General features: G+C 42.5%; 1 protein-coding gene across 1 annotated transcript in view; it reads left to right on the top strand.

Moving 5' to 3' along the window:
* myo9aa (myosin IXAa) overlaps positions 1 to 23,631 on the top strand; it is a 132,721-nt gene that overhangs the window by 9,741 nt on the left and 99,349 nt on the right. The window contains exon 2 of the mRNA XM_061739399.1: positions 21,657 to 22,628. Within this exon, the coding sequence (XP_061595383.1) occupies positions 21,744 to 22,628 (885 nt within the window). The 5' untranslated portion in view covers positions 21,657 to 21,743. The remainder of the gene's footprint in view (positions 1 to 21,656; positions 22,629 to 23,631) is intronic.

Genomic DNA, 23,631 nt, shown 5'->3' with positions numbered 1-23,631 from the left:
TGTAACATTTCCCCTTTGATCACAGATGCCTACTCACGTATTACATGATTCACTGTGATGTTAAATTAATTAGCTGTGTTTATGAGTGTTCAATGCCCTGAAGGATCTTTTGTGTGCACCATCATGCAGCGCTTCACAAAATAAACCTTTGTTGATTTGATTTAATTGACCATGAAGATGACGCATCCACGCACATTACCTGAGGTTACACCTTGTATTTTCAAACGTCTTTTGTCTGTGTTGTTGTCTTGGCCTCGGGTATTTAAATTAACCGCGTTGATCTCTTCACGCACGTCTGTGTTCGCCACGATGAGGCGTCTCTGCACGGCGCCGTGTGAGCAGCTACATTCATCGCTGCTTTTCTCCATTCATCCGTGGAAGACACGATGAGTCTTTTTGGCATCTCCAGCATGTATCTGTATTGGTCTGCGTAGAGAAGAAAAAAAAAGAGACCCTGATCCCCTTCAGCCTGCCACGCATTGTGTGAGCACCGAGGTCTGGCATGTTTTCACACAATCCTCCATGGCCGTTGGTTTTGCTGGCTTTTGCGTGCCGGTTGTTTCTGGAGGAAGCGTGCTGGTGTCCTGGCCGTTCCTCGGCGCTGTCTTCCCTGAGGCCAGGGCTGCTGAATGGATCCGTTTGGCTCGGGAGATTCCCTTTCAGAAGGGGAAATGGAGTATGCCTAATACGGGCCAATGATACCTCGTAGTCCATCACTGTCTTCTTCCTCTTCTCCTCCCTCCTCATTTGTTATCGCCTCTCTTTGCTTCTGCTGATAGATTACATCTTATTATGTAATACCTGCTGTAAATTTTGGTTATCGTTTTTAGAACACTACAAAGTTTTTGCAGATGATCCCAATTAGAGATGCAGATGCTGCAATTTTCTTTGCAGATTCTGATAACGAAATATCTTGAAGCTCGGATAAGCCGATTCCGGTTTAGCCCAATTGCAGTTTTCTGTGTAATAACTGTGGCTGGTCTGAAACCATCTTATGGGCTCTGGAGAGATTACAACAAATATTTGAAGCTTTATTTTAGTGTGGAACCACTGCGCTCCTACTACACGTGACCAAGCGAATGTGGTTAACACAGACAGAACTTAATGAATGAGGTCCATACAAGTGGAGTGAGAGGGGTGCACAAGTGCAACGCTGATCGAGAACAGTGCACGTGCCTGAGGCCCCGTTTACACGTAGCCGGGTATTTACAAAAACGGAGGCGTTTTCATGCGTTTTGGCCGTTCGTTTACACGGAAACGGAGGTCAAAGTCACCAAAAACGATCATTTCTGAAAACTCCGGCCAAAGTGGAGATTTTCAAAAACTCCGTTTTCCCGTTTGCGTCTAAACGGAGGAAAACGGAGGAAAACGGAGATTTAAGCTTCAGAACGTCACATTATGCACCAGAAACTCACCAGCGTCATGTGTGCGACCTGTGTTTACAATTAGTTTGGCCACCGTCAACATTTTCTTGTATTTTACCTGTTTAATATTCTAAAGTCACACTTAAAAGTAACTCCCCCCCCGTCCAGCCTCCTGCTCATTCAAGCCTGTGAGCGCGTCAGCCAGCAGCATGAAGCCTGAATTATGGTTCCGCGTTAAATCGACGGCGTAGGGTACGCGGCGACGCGCAAGGTACGTGCGCGTCGCCGCGTACCCTACGCCGTAGGCTCTGCGTTGGTGTAACGCGGAACCATAAATCAGCCTTAACTGGAAGTTACACACGTGTCATTTGTTGATGTTTTTCCAGGATTCTGATTGGCTTGCATGACGTTAAGAGCGTTTTCATGCGGGTCCGTGTAAACGAGGATTTTTTTGAAAACGTAGAGGGGAAAATATCCGTTTTTGTAAATACCCGGCTACGTGTAAACGTGGCCTGAGACCGAAAAGAGCGAGAAAGCGAGCGAGATGTGAATATGTGAGGAGTTCGCAACAGAAGTGCGACACGTGTAAAGGAACTTGTATACATACATCTGAGGAAAAAAACAAGCTCCTTTCCTGGGCTTAGCGGTTAGCACTGTTGCCTCACAGCAAGAAGGTTCCTGGTTGGACTGCCAGGCCCGGCTGGAGTCCCTGTACTTGCTTACGTGCCCAAACTGGCCGTAGGTGTGATGGTGTGTGGTTGTCTGTGGCGACCTTACTCCGGCCTTACACCTGTAATGAGCTGGGAAAGGCTCCAGCAGAACCCCGGGACCCTGGATAGGATTTAGTGTGGATTGACTATGAATGAATGAAAAAGAAACACTCAATTGAAAGCGTACTGCACCACTCAGGTCTCTCTTTGATGGCTATGATGAAGTGAAGCATTACTGCAGTTGATGTTCACCATCAAGACCAAAAAAAATAAAAATTCAAAGAGGAATTTGAATGACATATCTTCAGTGAGTTGCTAAGCTGATGACATTAGTTTATTAGGCGCTTCAGACGCTCTCTTGTTCAAACAGCATGTGGACACAAGTGTCCCAGGCTTCCTTCAAATGCATCCTAGGGCTGAACCATTTTTGAAAATAATCTAATTGCGATTTTTTTTCCTCTATTGCGATTGCGATTTAATATGCGATTATTTTTTCAAGGTCCTGTTCTCATGTATTTTTCAACTACACAAGCAATAAATCTGTCTGTTTTATAATAAACAATGTCAGATTTATTTAAAGCACAGATTACAACAATAAAGAAAACAAATCTGTGGCTTTACCTCTTTAACACGTCTACACACGTCTGTACACACGAGTGTTATGGGTCGTTCTCTCTGAACCCAATCACACGACACCAAACCGGGTTAAACTTTAGCCAAAACGAGGCGTAGTTTAATAGAAAAACGCAAAAAAAACTCCCACAGGGAACAAAAAAACCTTCCTCACAGGGAACTCGGAACTCAAAAATCACAGGGAGAAAAAAACCACCAGCAAACTAACAAACAAACCAACAAAGCTCAGAGTACGAACCAGCAATGAACAACTGGCAGCCCCGCTCTTTAACTTCTCCTCCTGATGGTGACTTGATGACATTTTTTCCCTGCCGGCTCTGCTCTTCCCGCTCTGCTCACTCGCACATTACGTGACCAGATCACGTGCCTGGTCAAATCGCAGCCTTTGCGGTTAGAAAATCTCGCTTTATCACATCGCGATATTATCGTAAATGTAATTAATCGTTCAGCCCTTATCTTGAGTGATCAGATCTGAATCCGTCCTCGGATGTGTTGAGACCGTGTATCGGTTATTGTGATCGGTTTTTCCTAGGGCGCTTTTTAGGTCTGAATGGGGTCACAGCTGTACTTTCATATCAGCCTCTTCCTTGCATCTTATAAGCAGTGAAGAGGTGGAATACTTCACTAACGCTCATCGTCAGAGAGCAGGTTATGGAGATAGCCTGAAGGTCTCAGGTAGCTGCACCAAGAACTACAAGCACCAGTGCGGCTTCAGAAATGTAAAAACTATGAAACTTCAAAGTATGCAGATACAGTTTATGTCAAACTCATTTGTGGTTGCTGTTTGGACGTGAACCGGCCAGATTCTGAGGTCAGCCATGGAGTTAGATGCTGGGTGAGCGCTTCAAAAGAACCCCTTCTTTATGGGATTTCAGAAAATTGTTCTGAGGTTTTTCCGTTCCTTACTCTCTGCTGATGACCTATTTATTCTTTTAGAAATGTTTTAAAAACAGTCCCTATCAATTTAGGTTAATTTTTGTACCATTGAGGAACACAAACTGTTTAGTTTCCACACAGTTTTAGCATGACTTCCTCAGAACTTTTAAACCTAAAAAGCTTTCAAACAGCAGCTGTTGATGATGTGCCTGGCGGTTGCTGGCTCGCTTTATTGCAGGGTGGTGTACTTTTCCTTCTCCGTCGGCCAAATGACTGCTCTATGTCATATTGATATTTCCAGAGCTATAATGGAGACTGAAAGGAAAAACATTTTTCCACTCTCTAAAACAATAAAACACGAAGGTAGGGTCAGTCCAAGAGCGAGTGTAATACTCAACATATCAGCCCAGAGCTCACTGGCCTTCCCATCGCATACCAATTTTTCACCCTCAGAGGATTAAATAAACCGTAATCTCACTACGAAAGAATATTGATTACCAGGGAGCACAGAGTTGTTCATGTAAACAGAAAAGGGTACATTTAAGACAACGTGATCTGGTGTTTTTCTGAATGTGCGTCAGATTTATACGGAAGATTACTGCCTTTCCTTCTAACTTGTGTTTTATTTTAATGGAACTCACCAGTTTCCATACAGAATCCTTTGTACAGCTGGTTCCAGGAAACAACAAACCCGTGAAACATTACTATCACTGCTTCATGAGCGTAGGTAACACTGATCTATATTCAGTGTCTAATCAGGCAGCACGTAAGAGTAATATGACTCAAAACAGTCACATCAACAGACGGAGGAAACGCCTCAGAGTCCAAAGCATTCAGCTCATGCTAAGTAGGAAGGAATGATAAGTTAGTTTACATGTGCCTCAGACAGAGTCCAGACTGTTAGCGACGTGGAGCTGGAGATAGGCGGCAGGTTTTGAAGCAGGTGTTTTCAGGATCAACCGTCACCGCCATCTCCTCTGCTGCCTGAGCACGCAGGATGAAACGCATCATCTCATGGTTTTCTGTAATTGCTGGACTGGTTTACTGTTTTTATTGAACAGCACAACAATCCCACTTAGGGGTGGGTATTGGGAAGGACCTCACGATACGATACGCATCACGATACTTGAGCCACGATACGATACACATCACGATATCCCGATTATGCGATATCCCGATTATTATATTCTACATAGTTCACCGAAAAATTTAAAAATGCATTACACATCTTAAAATCCAAGTTGTATATATGTACATCAGATGATAGTGATGGATCTTAAAATCCGAGTTGCACGTTCATCAGATTATAGTGACAATTCATGGGACAAACTGAGTCAAAACAATGTTTTATTATAACTATACAAGCTAAAGTTACAACTTATTTGTATATGTTTTTCATATTATTTACATCATATGAAATTAACATTAAATTTAGTATGAGGTTGCTTTAATTATGTGGCAAATGATAATAAACACAAGAAAGATGGGTACTAAAACCAAGGACAGGTACAGTGATCAGTCAGTATAGATATAAATCCATGAATAAATAAACCTCTGTCCATTATTTTTAATTTTTTAAGGACAGGCAATTGTGTTATATAAAAAATAATTATAAAGTGAAATAAAACCTGAGCTCAGTGCAGGGCCCTCCCAGGGTTGGTAGAGAGTGGCAATGCCCAGGACTGTCACTTAGGTAGGAGCACTGGGTGATATAATGGGAAAAAAATCGGGGATAAAAAAAAAAAAAAAAAAATCGATATTCAAATTTTTAATATTGATATTGAATCGGCTGGAAAAATATCGCGATATATTGCCATATCGATATTTTTGCCCACCCCTAATCCCACTCAGCATGTATCAATAAGCATTAGTGGTAAAAACATGGCGCTCCGATCACCTTCGCCTCACTCGTCTTCATAGCTGTCCGTCTGAAATGTCACATGACTGATGATGTTGCATCGTGGAAAGCAAAACCTCTCCTTGATGCTTATGTGTCTGTGATACGCATCGACTGACCCGTCTGAACAAGCCTGAAATGGAAAACAACATTTATGTGGCACTCTCTGTCTTCATTTATCGAATGTGCTGCACTGTTTCACACAAGGAAGTGATCAGTTAATCAAACCCGTCTAACAGTGAATGGCTGGTGTGACATATTACATGCATCACAGAAAGTATTCACATTGGATGTTGATGGGTGTTGTTGTTTTGTGCAGCCTCCCTGTGCTGCACTTCCTGTCTCCCTCGGAGCGACTGCTATTGAGCAGGGAGTGGACACAGGAAGTGGAATTATCTATACCGACCACAGAGGAGTGGTGCTTTTTATTCTCCCTGTTCCTGGTGTTCTCTCATGGAAAACCACTTGGTGCCTTTTCTGAGCGCAGTCCTCTGCAGCAGCCTGAATCGGAGCACACTTTATAGGTTTAAAGGAGTTTCTTTGATTATAGTTATCAAGATTACGTGATTTTTGCGCACAACATTTACTGCAGAGTGCATCTGGACTCAGGAGTGAGATAGAAGGCTTGCTGGACGAGTAAAAGTCCATTTAGATTCAGTGTGTGAGTCAAACCACGTCTTTCTCTCTGAGTCTTTTTTACAAGGCTCCAGTAAAATAAATCCACCAGTCCTTTACAAGCTTTTAACTTAACCTTGCACCTTGAAGTTGTCGCTCTTCCATCGAAGCTGGTTGGATTAACTGAATCTTCTTCTGTGCATTTCTTTTTATTAAACTTCTTTTGTTTGTTTGTTGCAAAAGTCAAGATACTGACCAGCAAGACTACGCCATTAAAAATAAAAGAATGACTCAAGTTCTGGGTGCAGAATGTGCCGAGTGTGAATTTGAGAGTACACAGTAGCGCTCTCTTTCCCTTTCAGCCTTCTTGGGACTTCTGCTGTCGCCGGAGTTAATTTCCTTCCTCTGGTTTCTCCCTCCACTCTCTTTGGGTGCTCCTGTTTGAGCAGCAACTATGGGATAATGGGACCTTCACAGCTAAGCCTGCCTCTTAATTTAACTCATGGCACGTCCTCAAGTGTCGTATTTTCGTGCTGGTTGTGTCACCTGTTGGTGTTCAGCCTCAGGAATGTGGAGGGAGTCGGTGCTGCTGGGTAGACGCTTCATTCAGAGTGACTTTCCTCGGCCGTCGGCTGCTGTTAGCGCACCAGGAGGCCTTCAGTCATTTTTAATTGCAGTGCAGTCAGTGATTCCTGCCTGTCGATGGCCACGCTCACCGCAGCGTCATTGTGAGACGTTTGTGTGACCTAAAATACCATCGGCAGCGAGGGCAACCTGTTGCTTGTCATTTAATGACTTCATTTCATTATGTGAAGCTTTTCTTGAGCCTTAACCCTTTAATGCTTCATCTCATATGAGATACAAATGTTTCCGAGTCCTCTGGACCGCCCTCATAATCAGAGCAAAACAAAACGGTTTTATATGATTTAAAACAATTTCTAAAAGATAAATAATTTCAATACAAATAAAGTTAATGGATTGTGTTCATAGTGATTCAAAAATATCAAATAGATAGACAAAATTGAGGGTGGTGTTAATGTCAGTTTATATTTGACACTTCTACTATTCTTTTATGTTGGGCATTAAAGCCTTTTTTTTCTTGGATAACGTCAACAACAGTAGATTATTTACGACGGAGTATTAGGGCCAAACTAAGATGAAAAAAATTGGAAATTACGAGAATAAAGTCATAATATAATGAGAATAAAGTCGTAAAATTACGAGAATAAAGTCGTAATAGAATAAAGTCGTAATATTATGAGAATAAAGTCGTAACATTACGAGAATAAAGTCGTAATATTACGAGAATAAAGTCGTAACATTACGAGAATAAAGTCGTAACATTACGAGAATAAAGTCGTAACATTACGAGAATAAAGTCGTAACATTACGAGAATAAAGTCGTAACATTACGAGAATAAAGTCGTAACGTTACGAGAATAAAGTCGTAATATTATGAGAATATAATTTATGAGAACTCTAACAGGAAGAGCTTCTTCTCCCTGTGTTAAAATGAGGAATATTGAGCATCTTGTGAAGTTATATTTATGTATTTATAATATATTACGACTTTATTCTCGTAATTTTACGACTTTATTCTCCTAATATTATGACTTTATTCTCGTAATTTTACGACTTTATTCTCGTAATATTAGCCTATGACTCGTAATTTCCTTTTTTTGTTTTTTTGTTTGGCCCTAAAACTCCGTCGTAATTATTAAAGGGGTCAGATTAGTAAAAATAAATAAATAAAAGAGCATATATGGAGAGCATATATTTGAGTGAGTCCCAAATCAGAAATTCCAAAACTAGACGATCCTTTCACTTAGACTGAAAATATGTGTCAATCTGAAGAGTGATGTTAAACCACAGACCCTGACCAGAGTAGAGCGGTCCAGCTTTGTCTTCATCACCAACTGACGTTAGATCACGCTGCATTAGCTGCATGTTGGAAGTAGGTTGTGTAAAGTTGTAATGATGGCACCCATGAGTGTTGCAGCAGAAGTTGACGGTGTTTGTATCTGATGCCTTTGTCCTAGTAATAATCAACTATCAAGTTTCCTCCTGCTAGATGCACAATACATCCAGATGTGTTTGACTCAGTCCTTCTATGATAATTGGTGGATTATGTTCAGTGACGGTGGTCATCAATGTTTTGCATCGGCGACGTGCTACCTGTTGTTTTGGGATTGATTCTGTTCACCGTACACGGGGGCATCGATGGAGCTCTCTGATACTTACAAACTCTAGCTGCCAGTTACTGTCCAGTATAGAAAAGTAACGTCTGTCGTGAACCACACGGGTTCAGTGGAAACCAGATTCACCCACCTCTGCCACTTCTCTCCAGGCTTTCATTCTGAGTTCTTTGAATTACCTTGTGTTGAATTTTGCTATACAAATAAACTTGCCTTGCCTTGTTAAGATCTGATTACATTAAGACAAAACATTAAGATCTGAAAAATTCAAATTCTCTGAACTCCTGGTGCGAGCAAAGCCTCCAAAGTGATACGAGCCCCCACAATTCACCTCTGCAATGCTTGATATCATAGCACAGCAAAGCCGTTGAAGCCTCAGGCGCGTGCGAGCTCGTCGTAACACTGAATCCAGTGACTGCACCCCCTAAAGCCGGCTGCTGTGCACAGAGGTGTAAAGAATGTCTTTTACATAATGTTGTGGTTGCTTAATTCGTTACTTCAAGTGTTGCATGATTTACTTAAAGGGGACCTATTATGGCATCTAATACCTATTTTAAACAGGCCTTGAATGTCTTAAAAACAAGCTTTTGATTGTTTTTGCTAAATAAATTAGAAATTCAGCCTCTGAGCCATGTCTTTATCTTCCCATTCTCTAACCTCATTATCTATGCTGGATTCTGAGTGGGCGGGGCTATGATAATGAGGCATGTGCTGATTGGCTGCCTGAATGACGCGATACACCGCTACGAAAAAATGGCGGAAGCTCCGGCCGGCAGAGTTAGTTGTGGGCGTGGTTTCACACATCGGATGCCAACCTATGTAAATCACATTTCCGTTACGTAACGACGGGAGCAGAATCTGAACGGCTCGTAGATCCACATCACACTGGATGGCTCATCCGGGCGGCTGTACAGACACTGCAGAATCTGGTTGCTTTCCTCCTTCTCTGAGTTGGCAGGCTGAGGGGAGACCACTTTATATATGTTAAAGCCAGAGAGCATAATAGGTCCCCTTTAAAGTTGCATGAAAAATACAAGTAAAAGTGAAGCAGAGTTTTTCAAATAAATTGTGAGATGCTTTGAGTAATGTGGGTTAAAAGTAAAAGTCCAGCATACTTATTAAAAAAATAGAAAAAAAAAACAAAGTAGCAATTCCAATATCATAATATGTAATTTAGTGGATGCTTGGTGGAAAGATTAGATTTAATAATATCAGTCCTAGTAACGTGGCGTGGTAAAAGGTTTAAAGCGACTTGTTACCATGGTAATGTGACTTCTGAGGCTGGATTCATTTACCCTGACTGAAGCATGTTTTTGTTGTCCTGATCACTATCTGTCAAATTGTGTTCGCCAAGTGATTGTCCTGTAAGTTCAGCAATGAGCCACAAAATGCAGGGGAAGTGGATAACATCAGTCGTCTCCCTGTAATGGGAGGCTTTTGTGAGGGAACCTGGACGTAGGGAATATTTCGACACATGCCACCCGCTGAAGTGACCTCCCAGCAGGATCTCACGGCCCGTAGCTGGGCTCTGTAGCACCCACATAGTCTCAGGTTGGGGGTGTTTGTGCTTGCTACTTGGTGTTTGATGTGATTTCACGTAGGACTTGAAACCCTGAAGAACTCATAGTTGTGCTTGAATATGCTCAAGGTTTTATCAAGTTTTTATCTCAGAAGAACCCATAATGATTTAAGAATGGAGGGAGAAATAAAGAAGCACGTGCTTTGAGTTTAAGAGAGATTGCTGCTGTTAAAGTCTCCGCTGTTATTGAGATGGAGGGACTAACTTTCTGATTACTCAACAGTACCAACAGTGAGTATCTGTGCAGCATCGTCTGTCCACGTTGATGCTGAGCTGGCTAGAAGAGCTGCTCCCCATTTCAGTCCTCCCTCTCCTTTCTCTCACATTTCCAGAAGTCAGATTTTTGGGAAGCCAACATCTTCTTTCTTAGTCTTTGTCATGCCCGATGGTTCCTCTGAATCTGATTTAATCATTTTCACAGTTCAGTCTGTGGCTGAGTCTTTTTTATTTTCTTATTGTTCACTGTTTTCTCTCATTCCCTCTCTTTCTCGGTAAGAGCTCATATTCCAGGCTCCAGCCATTACTTCCTGTTCATTAGTAGTTATGGAGACAGCCCCGGAGACCTGAGAGTCGTGTGAGTGCACGGCATCGCAGAGTCTGCCTTTAGTGTGGGTGGGACCTCTCCACATTTTGGTCTGCTAAACATCTTCAAATTGAATTATGTTAAAAGCAGACATGATTTGGGTTGACTCAAGGGGATAATAACCATGTTTCACAAGGCAGAAAGCAAAAATTGTCAAGCCACGTGGATGCAGAGGCTGCAGGATGAGCACCATCCCGTGAGGCTTTCAGGTTCTGAGTGCTGACCTGTGCCTCAAGAGTCACTGCAATTACCCACGCGAAAGACGTGCAAACGTGTATTTGGAGTGCATTTGCAGCCTTTCATAATGACCAGCGTAGAATAACGCCATGATGTCAGCACAATGCTAACACTCGATAGCCAGCCAGCCGCTCGTGTCCCACCTCTTCTCCATCTGTCCACTCAAAACAGGAAGCTGCAAGGCAGTATTATGCAATTTCCTGGGTTTTCCTTCAGAGCAATGAAGAAGTGAGGCGGTACCGTACGGTGAACAGCCATGAATACTCAGATCCAGATACACCGACTTATTTATGGTATTTCCACAACTTGGAATCTTGCAGCATTGGAGGTTAAGTTTTTTTTTAAAACAATTTCACAAACAATAGGTTTGCAAATGAAATTGATTAAAAGTCAGCATTTAAAATATGTGTAAAAAAAAATGTGTTCCTCTGTGATCTGCAGTAATTACAGTAAAATACAGAAATATCACAACTTAGAAAAATATAAAAAAAATATCGGCATGTTTTCGATACCTTCACTAATAAATGTGTACGTCTAGATGATCAAAGTTAATTTGACTGAAAGCTGTTGGTGGAGAGCTTCCGGTTGCAATAGCTACAATTTTTAAAAAGATAACACACATAGTTTTCAGCCATCTTTGTTTTCCACTTACCGAGTGGAGCCGGGTCTTTCACCAGGGAGCTAAATACAGGCGGGAGGAGATCGCGCTACAGTCAGTTGAGCACACAGTCACCAAAACGTAACCTCTGTCAACTATTCACTTCTGGCGTGCCTCACTGGTACAGTCCCAACATGGTTTGTGCACTTTTCCAAAAGAAATAAAGCGGAGCAGCACACGGCTACATGAGATGTGGCTCTGCTGCTGCAGATGCAGGAACAGCTCTGGGATGACCAGCGAGCTTTATCTTCTCACTATTTGTCCAGGTTCTTTTGACGCCACACTGCTGCACATTTCCTGTTTCCAAAAGCCAACAACTCCAGCAGACATTTAAAATACTTGATTAACTTGTTTTTAAATGGATTTCATGAGTAAATTTGACTTTGACCTTAATTCGATGTGAACAGATAAACTTAACTTTACGAAGCAGCTGCATTTTTGCAGCGCTCACAAGATCTTGACAGTACATCTACAACACTAGAGCCTTTTTGTTTATTTCTTTGGAGATGTTTTTGCGTGTCTCGGGTTCTGGACTCGGCAGGAGTTTGAGTTTACCAGCCGCTCCCACCCCGTCCATCTGATTGGTTGAATATAGCACAGTCACAACATTAGATGGTTCAATTCAATCATTTGGCAGATATTTATCTTGAGGTTTTTGTCTTTTTTTTTGTCTTTTTAACACTGCAGCATTCACTCTCCAGATGGGTCTGTGTTTTAAAAGATAAAATTGTCAGGTTATGGCTGTATAAGAAGAGCTGGACAAGCTCCCTGTAACTTCACCTGCAGGTTTTCTGTGCTTTTAAAGCTTCTCTTTCCTCGTGCTGTTCGATGTTGTTAGTGGTGGAACGAGCCGCCTGGCTCCAACACGTCCTCCTTATTTCAGTCACACATCCATTTTAGCTCAACTAGCTTACATTAATTCTGATCAAAGCCCTCCAAACATCCTCATTTCAAGTTTAGCCAGCTAAATGCGATCTGAAGCGAGGTTTACCAGAGCTAATACGAGGACCCGCAGAGCTCTACAGGGACCCGTGGTCCCTCGGGTCACCCCTGGCGCTGAGGACTGATTGACTGCAGGTGCCAGGAGAAGTTCTGCTTGTAAGTGTCCTGAAATAATCGGCCGTGGATCCCGACTCCTTCAGCAGATCCACAGCGGAGGAGCTATGGAGCTGCCGGTGAACATTTTCAACAGATCTGTTGCATAGTAGGGCTGTGCGATTAATCAATTTTAAATCTAAATCGGATTTATTAATCAAGACGATGTTAAAAAAAGGAAAATCGGAAAATCGATTTTCCTTTTTTGCAGCTGTCTGCATTACAGACAGATCTCGTCTAGTCATCTTTGGTCAAGAAAATTGTAAATGTTGTCACTTTACTAAACTCAAAGAGGATTTACAGTATCTTTCAATTGCACTTCATTCCCAATAGGGGAATTTGTTTGCTATTTTTCTTTAAAAATAAAGATAAAATATTTGAAACAATTTATTCCATTGTCTTTTGTAGTTTTACCAAAAAAAATCGAAATCGAAAATCGGGTTTTCAGAGAAAAAAATCGGATTTTTGTCCAAAATCCCACAGCCCTATTGCATAGTTTATTTGGTGGCATTTGGCTGATGCACAGTTAGCACAAGCTGTGTGCTGCTTTGCTAAACTTTCAGACCAACCCACAGCCAGTTATGTTTGGTTGCTACTAAAATAACGGCACAACAAAACATAGAGGCACCTACTTTGACCGTTTTTAGAGACTGAGAGGACAGAACAGATTCACCCTCTCAGGTGGGGTGTAACCTTGACGAGTCGACAGTCCATCACAGGGACAAACAAGACAACCATTTATGCTCACACTCTTTCCTTTGAACGAGTCAGACTACCAAGAGAAAACCCTCACTGGCGCCAGGAGGACATGCAGAAAGACCTCAGCTGGGACTTGACCAGAAACGTCTCGGAGCTGAGCAACGATTCTGTTCGTTGTGTTCTTCTACTTTCCCGTCTTTCCTCCTGCAAGAGCATGTGATTCTGACAATTGTGCAACTGATGCCTGAATGAGTTTGGACTTAACTGTTGCAGTTGCACCATGTAATTGGAAGCTACTGATACTGCAACTCTTTTGTGTGATAAAGTTGAAGCATTTCTCTGAAACCCAGACTGTTTCGTCAGAGCTGGACGTCCAGAGGAGGAGTTGTTACTCACTGATACATTTCAGTTCAAGCAGTGGTGACCTTTTACTTATATGTTTGTTCAGCATGTTGGTGCTTGCAGGGCAGCTCCGCTGCCACATCAGTCCCCTGACCGTACCTGTCTGACAGGTAAGGTCAGGGGACTTAAGCTGGGCTTATTTCTTATTTAACTGTCCACTGATTTATAGTTGATTCATCAAATGCCTGGGAAGCAAAATGCAGCTAATCAAGGTTCTTTCCTTCAACTCTCTCTTCTCTCTTGATCACTTTCCTTCCGTAGCGTCGAGTTGATGAAACGGGTAGATTCAATGGTTCACAATGCAAATATGTAATTTTTTTCCCTTTTCTTTTTTTGTCAGTGATGTTGAACCAAAAAACAAGAGATCAATTTCTGTTGAATTAGATTTATTAGGAATAGCTTTAAAGACAACCAAATTATTATTATTATTTTTTAATAACATTTGTCGGATGTCTCAAATTCTTTAGGGAAATCTTACCTTTATGAGCTTAAAAAACTTGTCAAAACATCTTCAACATCAGTTCACTGTCCAGAAAACCTCACCCTGAGGAGCTGAGGCCACATTTTCATTTTCTTCACTGCCACCTCTCCTTTCCACGGGCTCGGGTCCGCCCCTTTGCTTTTCAGATGTTTTTATGACTGGTTGTTTTATGTGCAGTTTCCTCTGCCTGTGACATTGGGAGTAACAGGGGGTGGGGCCTGTTTTTGAAGGTTGTGTCGCTCTATTATAAGAAATGGGTTTCTCTGTGGTATGTGAGCTGCATAACACACACCGGCTCACCAGACTTTATCTGTGTCTAATTGTTGGTGTTATCCAATGACATAATTAGTACCTTCTTTTGATACAGTTAGACGCCGATAAACCAAAGACACGCTTGCATCCTCTTTAAAGAATGCCCTTTCGCGCAAGAGTATTATTACACTTTGCTTTCCAAATAATACGAAAAGGTATTTGGTAAATAACAGAACAACACAGTCAGCAGTTTAGAGGACACTCTACTGGGAAAGCCCATTTTCCCAGTTGTAATAAATCAACAGAATGTCCTTGAACAGGATGGAGTAGGTATAGAATGTAGATAAATAAACATTCAGTTGTAAAAGAACTTTCTTTTTTTTTTTTCATCATTTTTTCCAAACCAGCAGCAAGACACAGTTTCACCCATCGAGTCTTTGGATTCAGATATTTGTACAAAACAGCAAAGAATCAGATTATAAATCCTCTTTTTTTATTGAAACATAGAAATAACACTTCAGAAGGTTGCATTTGTCCATTTGGAAGCAACTTGGGTAAAGTAATACGGACGCCAGTGAAGATGTCCAGGCGTCTCTTGAGTCTGGATTCCAGCAGGTTGCGTTTTGTGGCAGGAAGTAACATTGAAAGGTTCTGTGACAGGATGTAAGCGATGTGTATACTGGGCAGGCTGACACATCAGGCTCTCCATGTAGCTGAAGTGGCCGGACACTTGTTATGATTTCAGTCCAAAAGAGGACAGGGGTCCGTCACGCAGCTTTAATCGCTCATAAAAAGGGAAGACGAAACACGTGGAAGAAGGAAAACTGGGTTTATTATAGTTTGGACGTTAAAATGGACGAAAAGTCTATTCTTGGCGGTAATGTAAGAGCTCAAAAGGATTTTCATGTTGGGACAGAAGTTGAATTTCGCCAGACATGTGAAAGGACACCATTTGGAGTTCAGTTTATTTTAGCTTCTTTAACAGTGTGTTGCTGTTTCGGATTTTGGATGAAAGGTGTTTTTCCAAATTTGTAGATTTTTGTTCTTCCATGGCTGTATGTTTACATTTATTAAAAAGCTTAAGTGTATAGTTAGCTTTGAAATAATGGTTACTACATTATTCTGCAACAAGGTTATTAGCTGTGCTAGCTTTGGTTGTTGAAGCCAAAGTGGACAAACTGCTCCACCGAAAGAAGAAAGAAAAAAAGGAAATTGTAGGTTTTACACAAATATGAAAGTGCGGTGGGACAAAAAGTAAATATTTGTTGCTCTTTGCTGATCTAAACTCTAACTGACAAAATGTTTAAAAAATGGTGGTAATCTTGTGGCATGTAGCTGGAAAACACAAATTTGACATCATGAAGTTGTCAGATTCACAAATGAATGAACCCTAAATGTGGAAGTTGACAATTCACTGCCACCTCCAACACCCCCGTACACCACATCCAGCTGTTAAATGTTTAATGTAGAAGCGCTGCAGCATTTTGAGGCCTGAACGCACCATTTCAGCACAGATAACGGTTGCATGTTCAGCTTTTCAGAATGAAGACTTTTCACTGTAGTTGTTGATCCTCGGGCTCATGTTACTGAACCTGGGCTTGGTTTCCTGTCAGGTGACACCTCCAACAAGGAATCTGTCTTAGAAAATCTTCTATTTTCAGTCCCATAAAAATATCAGTATATCGTTGAATATAAAAGTGTTCTCAGCACAGACATCCAGAGAATGAATTAGAAATTATTATATTGTTCTTGATTAAATCTCCTGCACTTCACAAGTTTGGGACTCCGTGTATGTTTTTGTGACCGTAAGGCGCTTTTGGACCAAACTTGGGGCTTCAGTGTGGTTCCAGGCTTAGCTCGTGTGTTGAACCAACCAACGCAAACTTGCATCATTTGGATAATTCCCTGTGCAGATGTGTCCTGTTGTGTTGGGGGCCTAACTACTCTGAGGCAGGAGCTATTAAAGCTTGTTGTTTCATAAGCTTCAGTTGTTGCTAACTGCGCTGCACACATTTAAAAAAAAAAACAGAGGGGATACTTGCTTCAACAGTTATAGGAAGCGTTTAAACAGTTCCTGCAGTCTGACAGTGGCTCTCGTTTCCATGGTTTGGTCACGGTACATGTTGCGTTAACCCACTGATCCAAGTACAGATAAAGTTCATCACCTAGTCTAAGTTTCACTTCCACTAATAACTCAAACTTTGTGTGGGTTACCTGAGCAGAATTTGCTTTGTTCAAATTCCAGCCTTGCTCCTCTCTGCTATTTTAGCTGAGATTACATCTGCATTGATCGACTGTGTCTCTGGAAAATTCTCATACAGATTTCAGGTCAGATTACTCGTGTGTGGTGCCTTGACCCCGACCATTCACGTGTCATAACCAGATCAGTTTCTGGTTCAGTTGTCTGAGAAGAGCCGAGACCAGAGGAGACCACTGCAGGTGTCCTCTAACTGCACAACACTCAATCTTACCTACATCAGGCCTTTTAAAGGTTGTTTGTTTGACCCTGTTTAGTTTTTTCTGTCTCGGTAGTTTTGCTAATATGATCATTTATATATAGCTTTAAGTTAACAGAAGTCCAACAGCGTTGATTATTTCAACTTTTTTAACTTTCTTAGCTTCAAAGCTGACCTTTTTTTTTTTTTAAAAGGCACCTTTTTTACAGTCTCAAGCACAAATGAGTTATGAACGGATGAAATGAGGTCCGCTTGAGGTGAGATTGCGAAATGTAAACACCTGTTGCACCTTCGCCCTGTCATTACAGTTGATTGTTTAGCCAACCCACCACCATGGTTGCTTTTATGGCTCCCTAGAGGCCATTCTACCAAAAGTTGGCGCAGGTCCCCCGTCAGAATAAAATAACTGCTGTTTTTCTTCTCCATTTTTAAAGTGGAATAAAGCTGTAAAAGTGAAAAGAAAAAAAAAAAAAAAAACTCACTGAGCTGCTTCATTTACAACTTCTTCCTTGTAAAAACGAATCTGCCAAATATTCTAAAACCAATAAAACAGATGACCGTTTTATTTTTCTTCCGGGTGATTTGTCTTCATGGTAAGTCAGATCGGCTTCAAACCGTGACGGCACGAAACAGTGGCAAGGCAGGATGACACAAGTCACGGCCAGCTAATTATTATGGTACATTGTTTTTACTGTTTTATACAAATGAAAACCTCAGATGTTTCGTGAGAAGTCTGTGCGAGACCTGGTTAACGATAATGTAATTTACTGAAATGTAAGTGTTCCTGGATCCAATTTTGTATTTCTTATTTATAGAACACAAATCTGTGTCTTCCAAAAGAATAACAGCTGTGTTTTTTTATATAGTTTGTCTTAATCTTGCTTTAAAATCAGAATAATATATTGCTGTTTTCTTTATTACAATTAACTTATGTTGCCACTGAAATTCAATCATTCCTGTTTTTTTCACTGACAAATTATAAATGGCATTTCCTTTACTGATCATTAAAGTGGACATGTGCTAATCTTCAGACATTACATTTTAAACTCTCTTAACTCTAGAGGCCATTTGCAATGAGCACAATTTGAAAAGCCTGTTATGTTTTTTCAGAACCTCAGAAACTGGATCACAAGGAGAGGGTCAAAAAAGTGTAGAGGTAGCCCGACTTTGTGTTGATTGGTTGAATTCCTGGAGACTTGCTGATCATGAACACACACCCCCCATCACTGGTCAAACACACATCTTTCTTTCGACGAGACTTTAAAACTTCCTGCAGTTGACCTCAACATCTCATGTCTTTGTGCAGTTTTTTTACCTAGAATTGGGTTCAGTTTATCAACGCGAACAGCACGATTAACTGTCTACAGCACGATCGATACATACAATACATACTTGATCAGTCTGTATGTACGTTTTCCCGCGTATACCTGCATAAAGATAAAATTAAACTGTTACAAAATGTCTTGTGCCAAGTAACAGAAAAGCCAATAATGCTGTCACTAAATTGCTTTTGACTCCAAAGTTGACACGTTTGTGTCGTTGTCTTTACGGGATAATCATTAAAACTGGTTGCATTTTTGCATCAGATAGGCTACATTGAAGTGAATTTTGATTTTATCATTATTTTTCTCGTTGGCGTGACACGGAGCATGAAAATGGGACATTTGGTAACTATAATCACTGTGACCATGATGTTCACGCTCAAACTCAGGCACATGCCGGTTGCCACAACGCGGGCTGTTTCCTTACTGCTTGAGGTTCACACTCGCAACAATGCAGAGTTCAGCTTTAGTCTCTCTGCAAATCCAGTGGCGTACTGGGCTTTGTCCATAAAACAGTCCTCCGTGAAGTGTTGCGAAAAAACAAATACATTTGCTTCGTTACAGGCCCGGAAAAACAAACTGCGTCCACTGAGCCGTGGTTGGCCGGCTTTCCCTCACAACCAAGAACACATTTCTGTGGAGGCGTCTTGGAAATAAAAGCAAACTGCTTAGTAACTTACTGCTTGTGAATGCGCACCGCCTGGAGAATATGACCGTACAAGGAAATTCCACCCTACAACATATGTTTACCTCATGTTTTGTGGCTCTAGTGGCCTTTTAATGAAAGTGTCATGACAGGAAATGGGGCCAGAGAGACGGGCAAGACCACAGGCTGGGAGTCAAACCTGGGCTGCCTGCACGTCCACTGTAGCCTCTGTGCATGGGACGCCTTTTAAGCCCTCAGTCAGACCTAAGATTATAATTCATCATAATAACACTCTAGATAGGTCAGTACATGAGCGGTCAATAAAGAAAATCACCATCATGTCCTCCGGTTTGAGGATTTGATCTGATTCCTGGTCAGTTCTGTGCTTAATGCATTTAGTCTGTAAATCTTTGATGGGAATAAAGACACTGGTGGATGTTTTGTGAGTGAAAATCCATCAGTTAATTGTCATCATGTGATGGTGAACAGAGAGATAGCCAGCATGGCCTTGGGCTGTCGGGCACTAACGCAACCCTAAATCCCTCCCTCCCTATCCTTTAAGCAGGGAGCTGACCATCTGTTCTGGACACCATAACTTGACACGCACACACTCGCACACACGCTCAAACATGCAGACACAGTCCAGACACACGGGCAAGGAAGCAGGCGTTCACAGCAGTGATGCAGGGCTTGTGTTGAAATGCAGCTCCATGCAGTTTGATCAAGTGTTTGGCTTGAGGTAAAAAGGTTACTGTGTGTTTTCCTGTTTTTACTCATATGCGAGTGTGTGCGCGCCTCCTTTGGGAAAGGGGCGAGGTCTCGTGTGCACGGCTCTTGTCAGAGTTGCCGAGGTAACACATGGCAGGTTGGACACGGGGCAACAGGAAATGATCGGGCCTGGGTGCAGCGTTGTATCATTTCCCTGCTGGAGTCCTTTATGTACTCGTCTCTTTGCACCAACAATATGTTTGTCCTCGTTTCACTTCCTGCGTTCACTTGTTTCCTGACATGGTCGTGACCCCCTCGCAGGTAGCTGGGGAAGAAACTTTTTGGATGTCACAATCCATTCATGTGAAAATCCAAGAGAAATTGGGTTTATAATAATAATGCCTGTAAAGACAACTGGTTGTAAAAGCAGTGATTTATAATAGTAGGGTGCGTTAAGTCTCAGATTTTGTTGAGTGAAATTTTTATGCCTTTTAGTGATAGAAATGTGTTCAACCTTCATATAGATACCTGGATATATATATATTATACTTCTGAAATAAGGTTCATAGAGCAAGAAGAGATACCTCATCCATTACTTGACAATCTATACCTCCGTCTGCAGGGTCACCGGGGGTCTACCTTAGGCTAAACTGGACAAACCTCCTTGCTCATAGGTTTTCTGAATCCTCTTTCCCTTTCATATTCTGTGGTGTCACGTTGTAAGTGGCTGAACGAGGATGTTAATGTGTTTTTTCTGCTACAAAGTTTGGCGTTTTAACTTGGGGGTCAACTGAGATGGAGTTGCTTTTGGGATGGTGGTCAGCTGAGGATCTGCATGTTGTCTCACTTAAACCTGGGTAGACCAGATCTTGCCCCTTGGGGTCTACTGGAGCTTATCCCAGCTTTCTTTTTGGTGTAATTTGGGGATAAACCTTGGACAGGTCGCCAGTTCATTGCAGGATGCCGATATTCTCATTTCTGTCATTCAAGAGAAAAGTTTTTGAAGGAAAAGCTACGTCCCCAACATGAGCCAGGTATTAGGGGGGTCTAAATTGCCACAATACATCATTCCTTTCTCTACCAGCATGAATAAACCACAGCTGATAACAAGTTGAAGCCCATTCCTGTTTGCTTTGAAAATCAGTATCTAAAGATGCGAGATGTGCTCAAAGAGTGCTGGTTTACCACACAAAGGTAAATTGCAGTGCCTCTCATAATGACTCCTGGAATGCACTGAACATTAAATTTTTTCAGTCTGATGATACACAAGACTGAAATGTCGTCTAGGTAAGATCAAAGATAGAACTCGCTGGTCTCAGGTGATCAAAAGAAGGGTTTGAAAGTGCATTTAGTCTGCGTCAGCATCAATCAAAGCATCGACTACAGGAGAAAAAATCATTATATTCCAACAGAAATATGGTGCTTAGCTGGCTGATAGCCAGACTGAGCAGTAAGCTAAAAGCGATTTTAATCCCCACATCTGTCCCCTGATGTGCCAACTGTTAGTGGTTAGAGTTGATTATTTCCATTGAGAAATGTCTGTCTGTTGTAGGAAAGTACCTCCTAAATCCAGCTACACTCATCTGATGTCGTATCTCACGTTTATTTGTGACAGAGCCGTCCGAAGCCCAAAGATCACAAAGAAATCACTGAGTAAGAGTGTTTTTGTAGCAGCAGGGTCATTTAATCCACCACCATTTCTTGTCTTTCATTCTCGGTGGCCCCCGCTCTCCCCATGATGTCTCTCCGCTGTGCATTAAAGAGGAAAACTTCTGAATGGCGTGATTGTGTGTTGAGAAAAGAGGATGGCAGCTGCTGGTCTCGGGGCTGGCGAGAGCTTATGTCTGTGCTCGGGAGTGGGTTTGTGTGCTCGCGGTAATCCTGTCGATCCAGATGACTTATCCCTCATCCTGTATGAGTATGCATGTCGGGCTTCAGCAAAATAATTTGGCCCTTTGGCAGATTACGTAAACAGCACATGAGGCGACAAATGGCAAATTTCGTAATCTGCTGGATTGGAGAGGGATGTGCAGAAATCTGTGCTCGTGTATCTGTTAGAAAATGTGCTCATTCAGTGAGATGTTGGGAGTGGTATGAATTTCATCTGCTTTTTAAAGAGGTCCTTTATAAAATACATATAAAACATGTTGTAAATGTGTACAAAATATATTTTGCTTAATCGGGAACTAGTCTTCTTGAATTGTCAATCTCCAGAGTGTTGATCCTTTTGTGATCTTCTCTTTTACAGTGGTTATGTCTTGAGGTGGCGGCCCTTCCATCCCAGTAAAGGACGTGCCAGTGCCGAGCCGCTGCTAATGGGAACTCCTGCTCCGCCATGAGTGCTCGTGATGGCGTCGGTGGTCTCAGTGGCATGGGCACCCTGGGCCGGCGGCAGCGCTTCGAGAACTCAGAGTTCACCGTGCGCATCTACCCGGGCGACCTGGTCGAGGGGACCATCTACTGCCCCATCAGCGCCCGCAAGACCACCACGGCCGCGGAGGCCATTGAGCGCGTCATCGAACGGCTGCAGCTGGACCGCACCAAGTGTTACGTTCTCGCCGAGGTGAAGGAGTTTGGCGGGGAAGAATGGATTCTGAACCCCAGCGACTGTCCGGTGCAGAGGATGATGCTGTGGCCCCGCGTGGCTCTGGAGCACCGCCCTTTGTCCGGCGGCGAGGATTACCGCTTCCTGCTTCGGCAGAAGAACCTGGACGGCTCCATTCACTATGGCGGCAGCCTCCAGATGTGGCTGCAGGTCACGGAGGAGCGCCGGCGCATGGTGGAACGTGGACTGCTGCCGCAGCCCGAGTCTCAGGGGGACCACGCAGACATGTGCTGCCTGCCGGAGCTCACCGAGCGCTCGCTGCTGGACAACCTGCGCTCGCGCTTCCACCAGGAGAAGATCTACACTTACGTTGGAAGTATCCTCATCGTCATTAACCCTTTCAAGTTCCTGCCAATCTACAACCCCAAGTATGTGAAGATGTATGATAATCATTCACTGGGACATTTGGAGCCTCATATTTACGCCGTGGCGGATGTGGCTTATCACGCCATGCTGCAGAGACAGAGGAATCAGTGTATTGTTATATCTGGGGAGAGCGGCTCTGGGAAGACGCAAAGCACAAACTTTCTCATTCATCATCTGACTGCTCTTAGTCAGAAGGGTTTCGCCAGCGGAGTGGAGCAGATAATCTTGGGGGCGGGGCCAGTATTAGAGGTAAGTACAACACATCTATTGTAACTGTGCTGTTCGCAAGATTCCCATCTGTGTTTGAGAAGTGTGCCGGCATGAGTTTGACTTAAAGATGACAACTCGAGGATGTCAGTTTAACTTCCTAATGGCCCTTTTCCATTAGAAAGAGTAGCAGAGCTCAATTTGACCCTTGGGTTTGTCATTGCTGTTAGATACATTCAACACTTCTTAGTTTGAGTTGAAATATATTGCAATGAGAAAAACCCTAAAGACCAGTGATTTGTCAGAGAGATCCAATCCGTCCCATATAGTCCCTCTGCCGGTGGTGGGCCTACAAGAGGCTGGATTCCCATCATTTGTTCAGTCTGGTCACTAAGTGCTCTCAAATGAGTCACTCTCAAGCCCGGCTCTGGGGACCCCTGTAACCCATGCCTGGGCAAGGGGCACCGTCCTCCTTGTTTTTTCGTCTTTATGCATCTGATAGAATTACCCTCGGTTTGGCCCGTCCCCCAGGACCTTGGGAGAACCTTTCAGCGACAGTCCTAGGATCATTTAGTCAAGCAAAACCCTCCACTATGAGAAATGTAGCAATTCAGGGAGGGGCTATTGGTCTATCTCTGGTACAAGTATAGTTTTTTTTGTTTTTACACCCTTCTGTAGATGTTGCAGAGGCTCATCCAAAGGTTGTGAAGGAAACGGGTTGTTTTTATATCAGTCAAGACATTCCACTCATATTCTTTCTCTCCTTCGGGGATCTGACAGTATAATACACACCAGTCATGAGTCTTTGACAGGTTCACAACTGCACATTGTTTTCTCATTTGGCCAGCTGAATTCCTGAGAATTGCACAACTCCCCTCACGTGTATGCAGAGTGCACATAGTCGGAGAAGAAAATACATGTTGAATGTTGTCAGGATTGTTGCTGTATTCTATAAGCTACTAATTCGCTCAATGTCACATCACCTGATCGCCAGATATATACTTCTGGACCTCTTAGAGTAAGCAGGGCCACACTCACAGATGAC

Source organism: Cololabis saira, chromosome 2, assembly GCF_033807715.1.
Source record: "Cololabis saira isolate AMF1-May2022 chromosome 2, fColSai1.1, whole genome shotgun sequence".
In the NCBI taxonomy this organism is placed as follows: Eukaryota; Metazoa; Chordata; class Actinopteri; order Beloniformes; family Belonidae; genus Cololabis; species Cololabis saira.
This window is presented reverse-complemented; position numbering and strand designations above follow the sequence as displayed.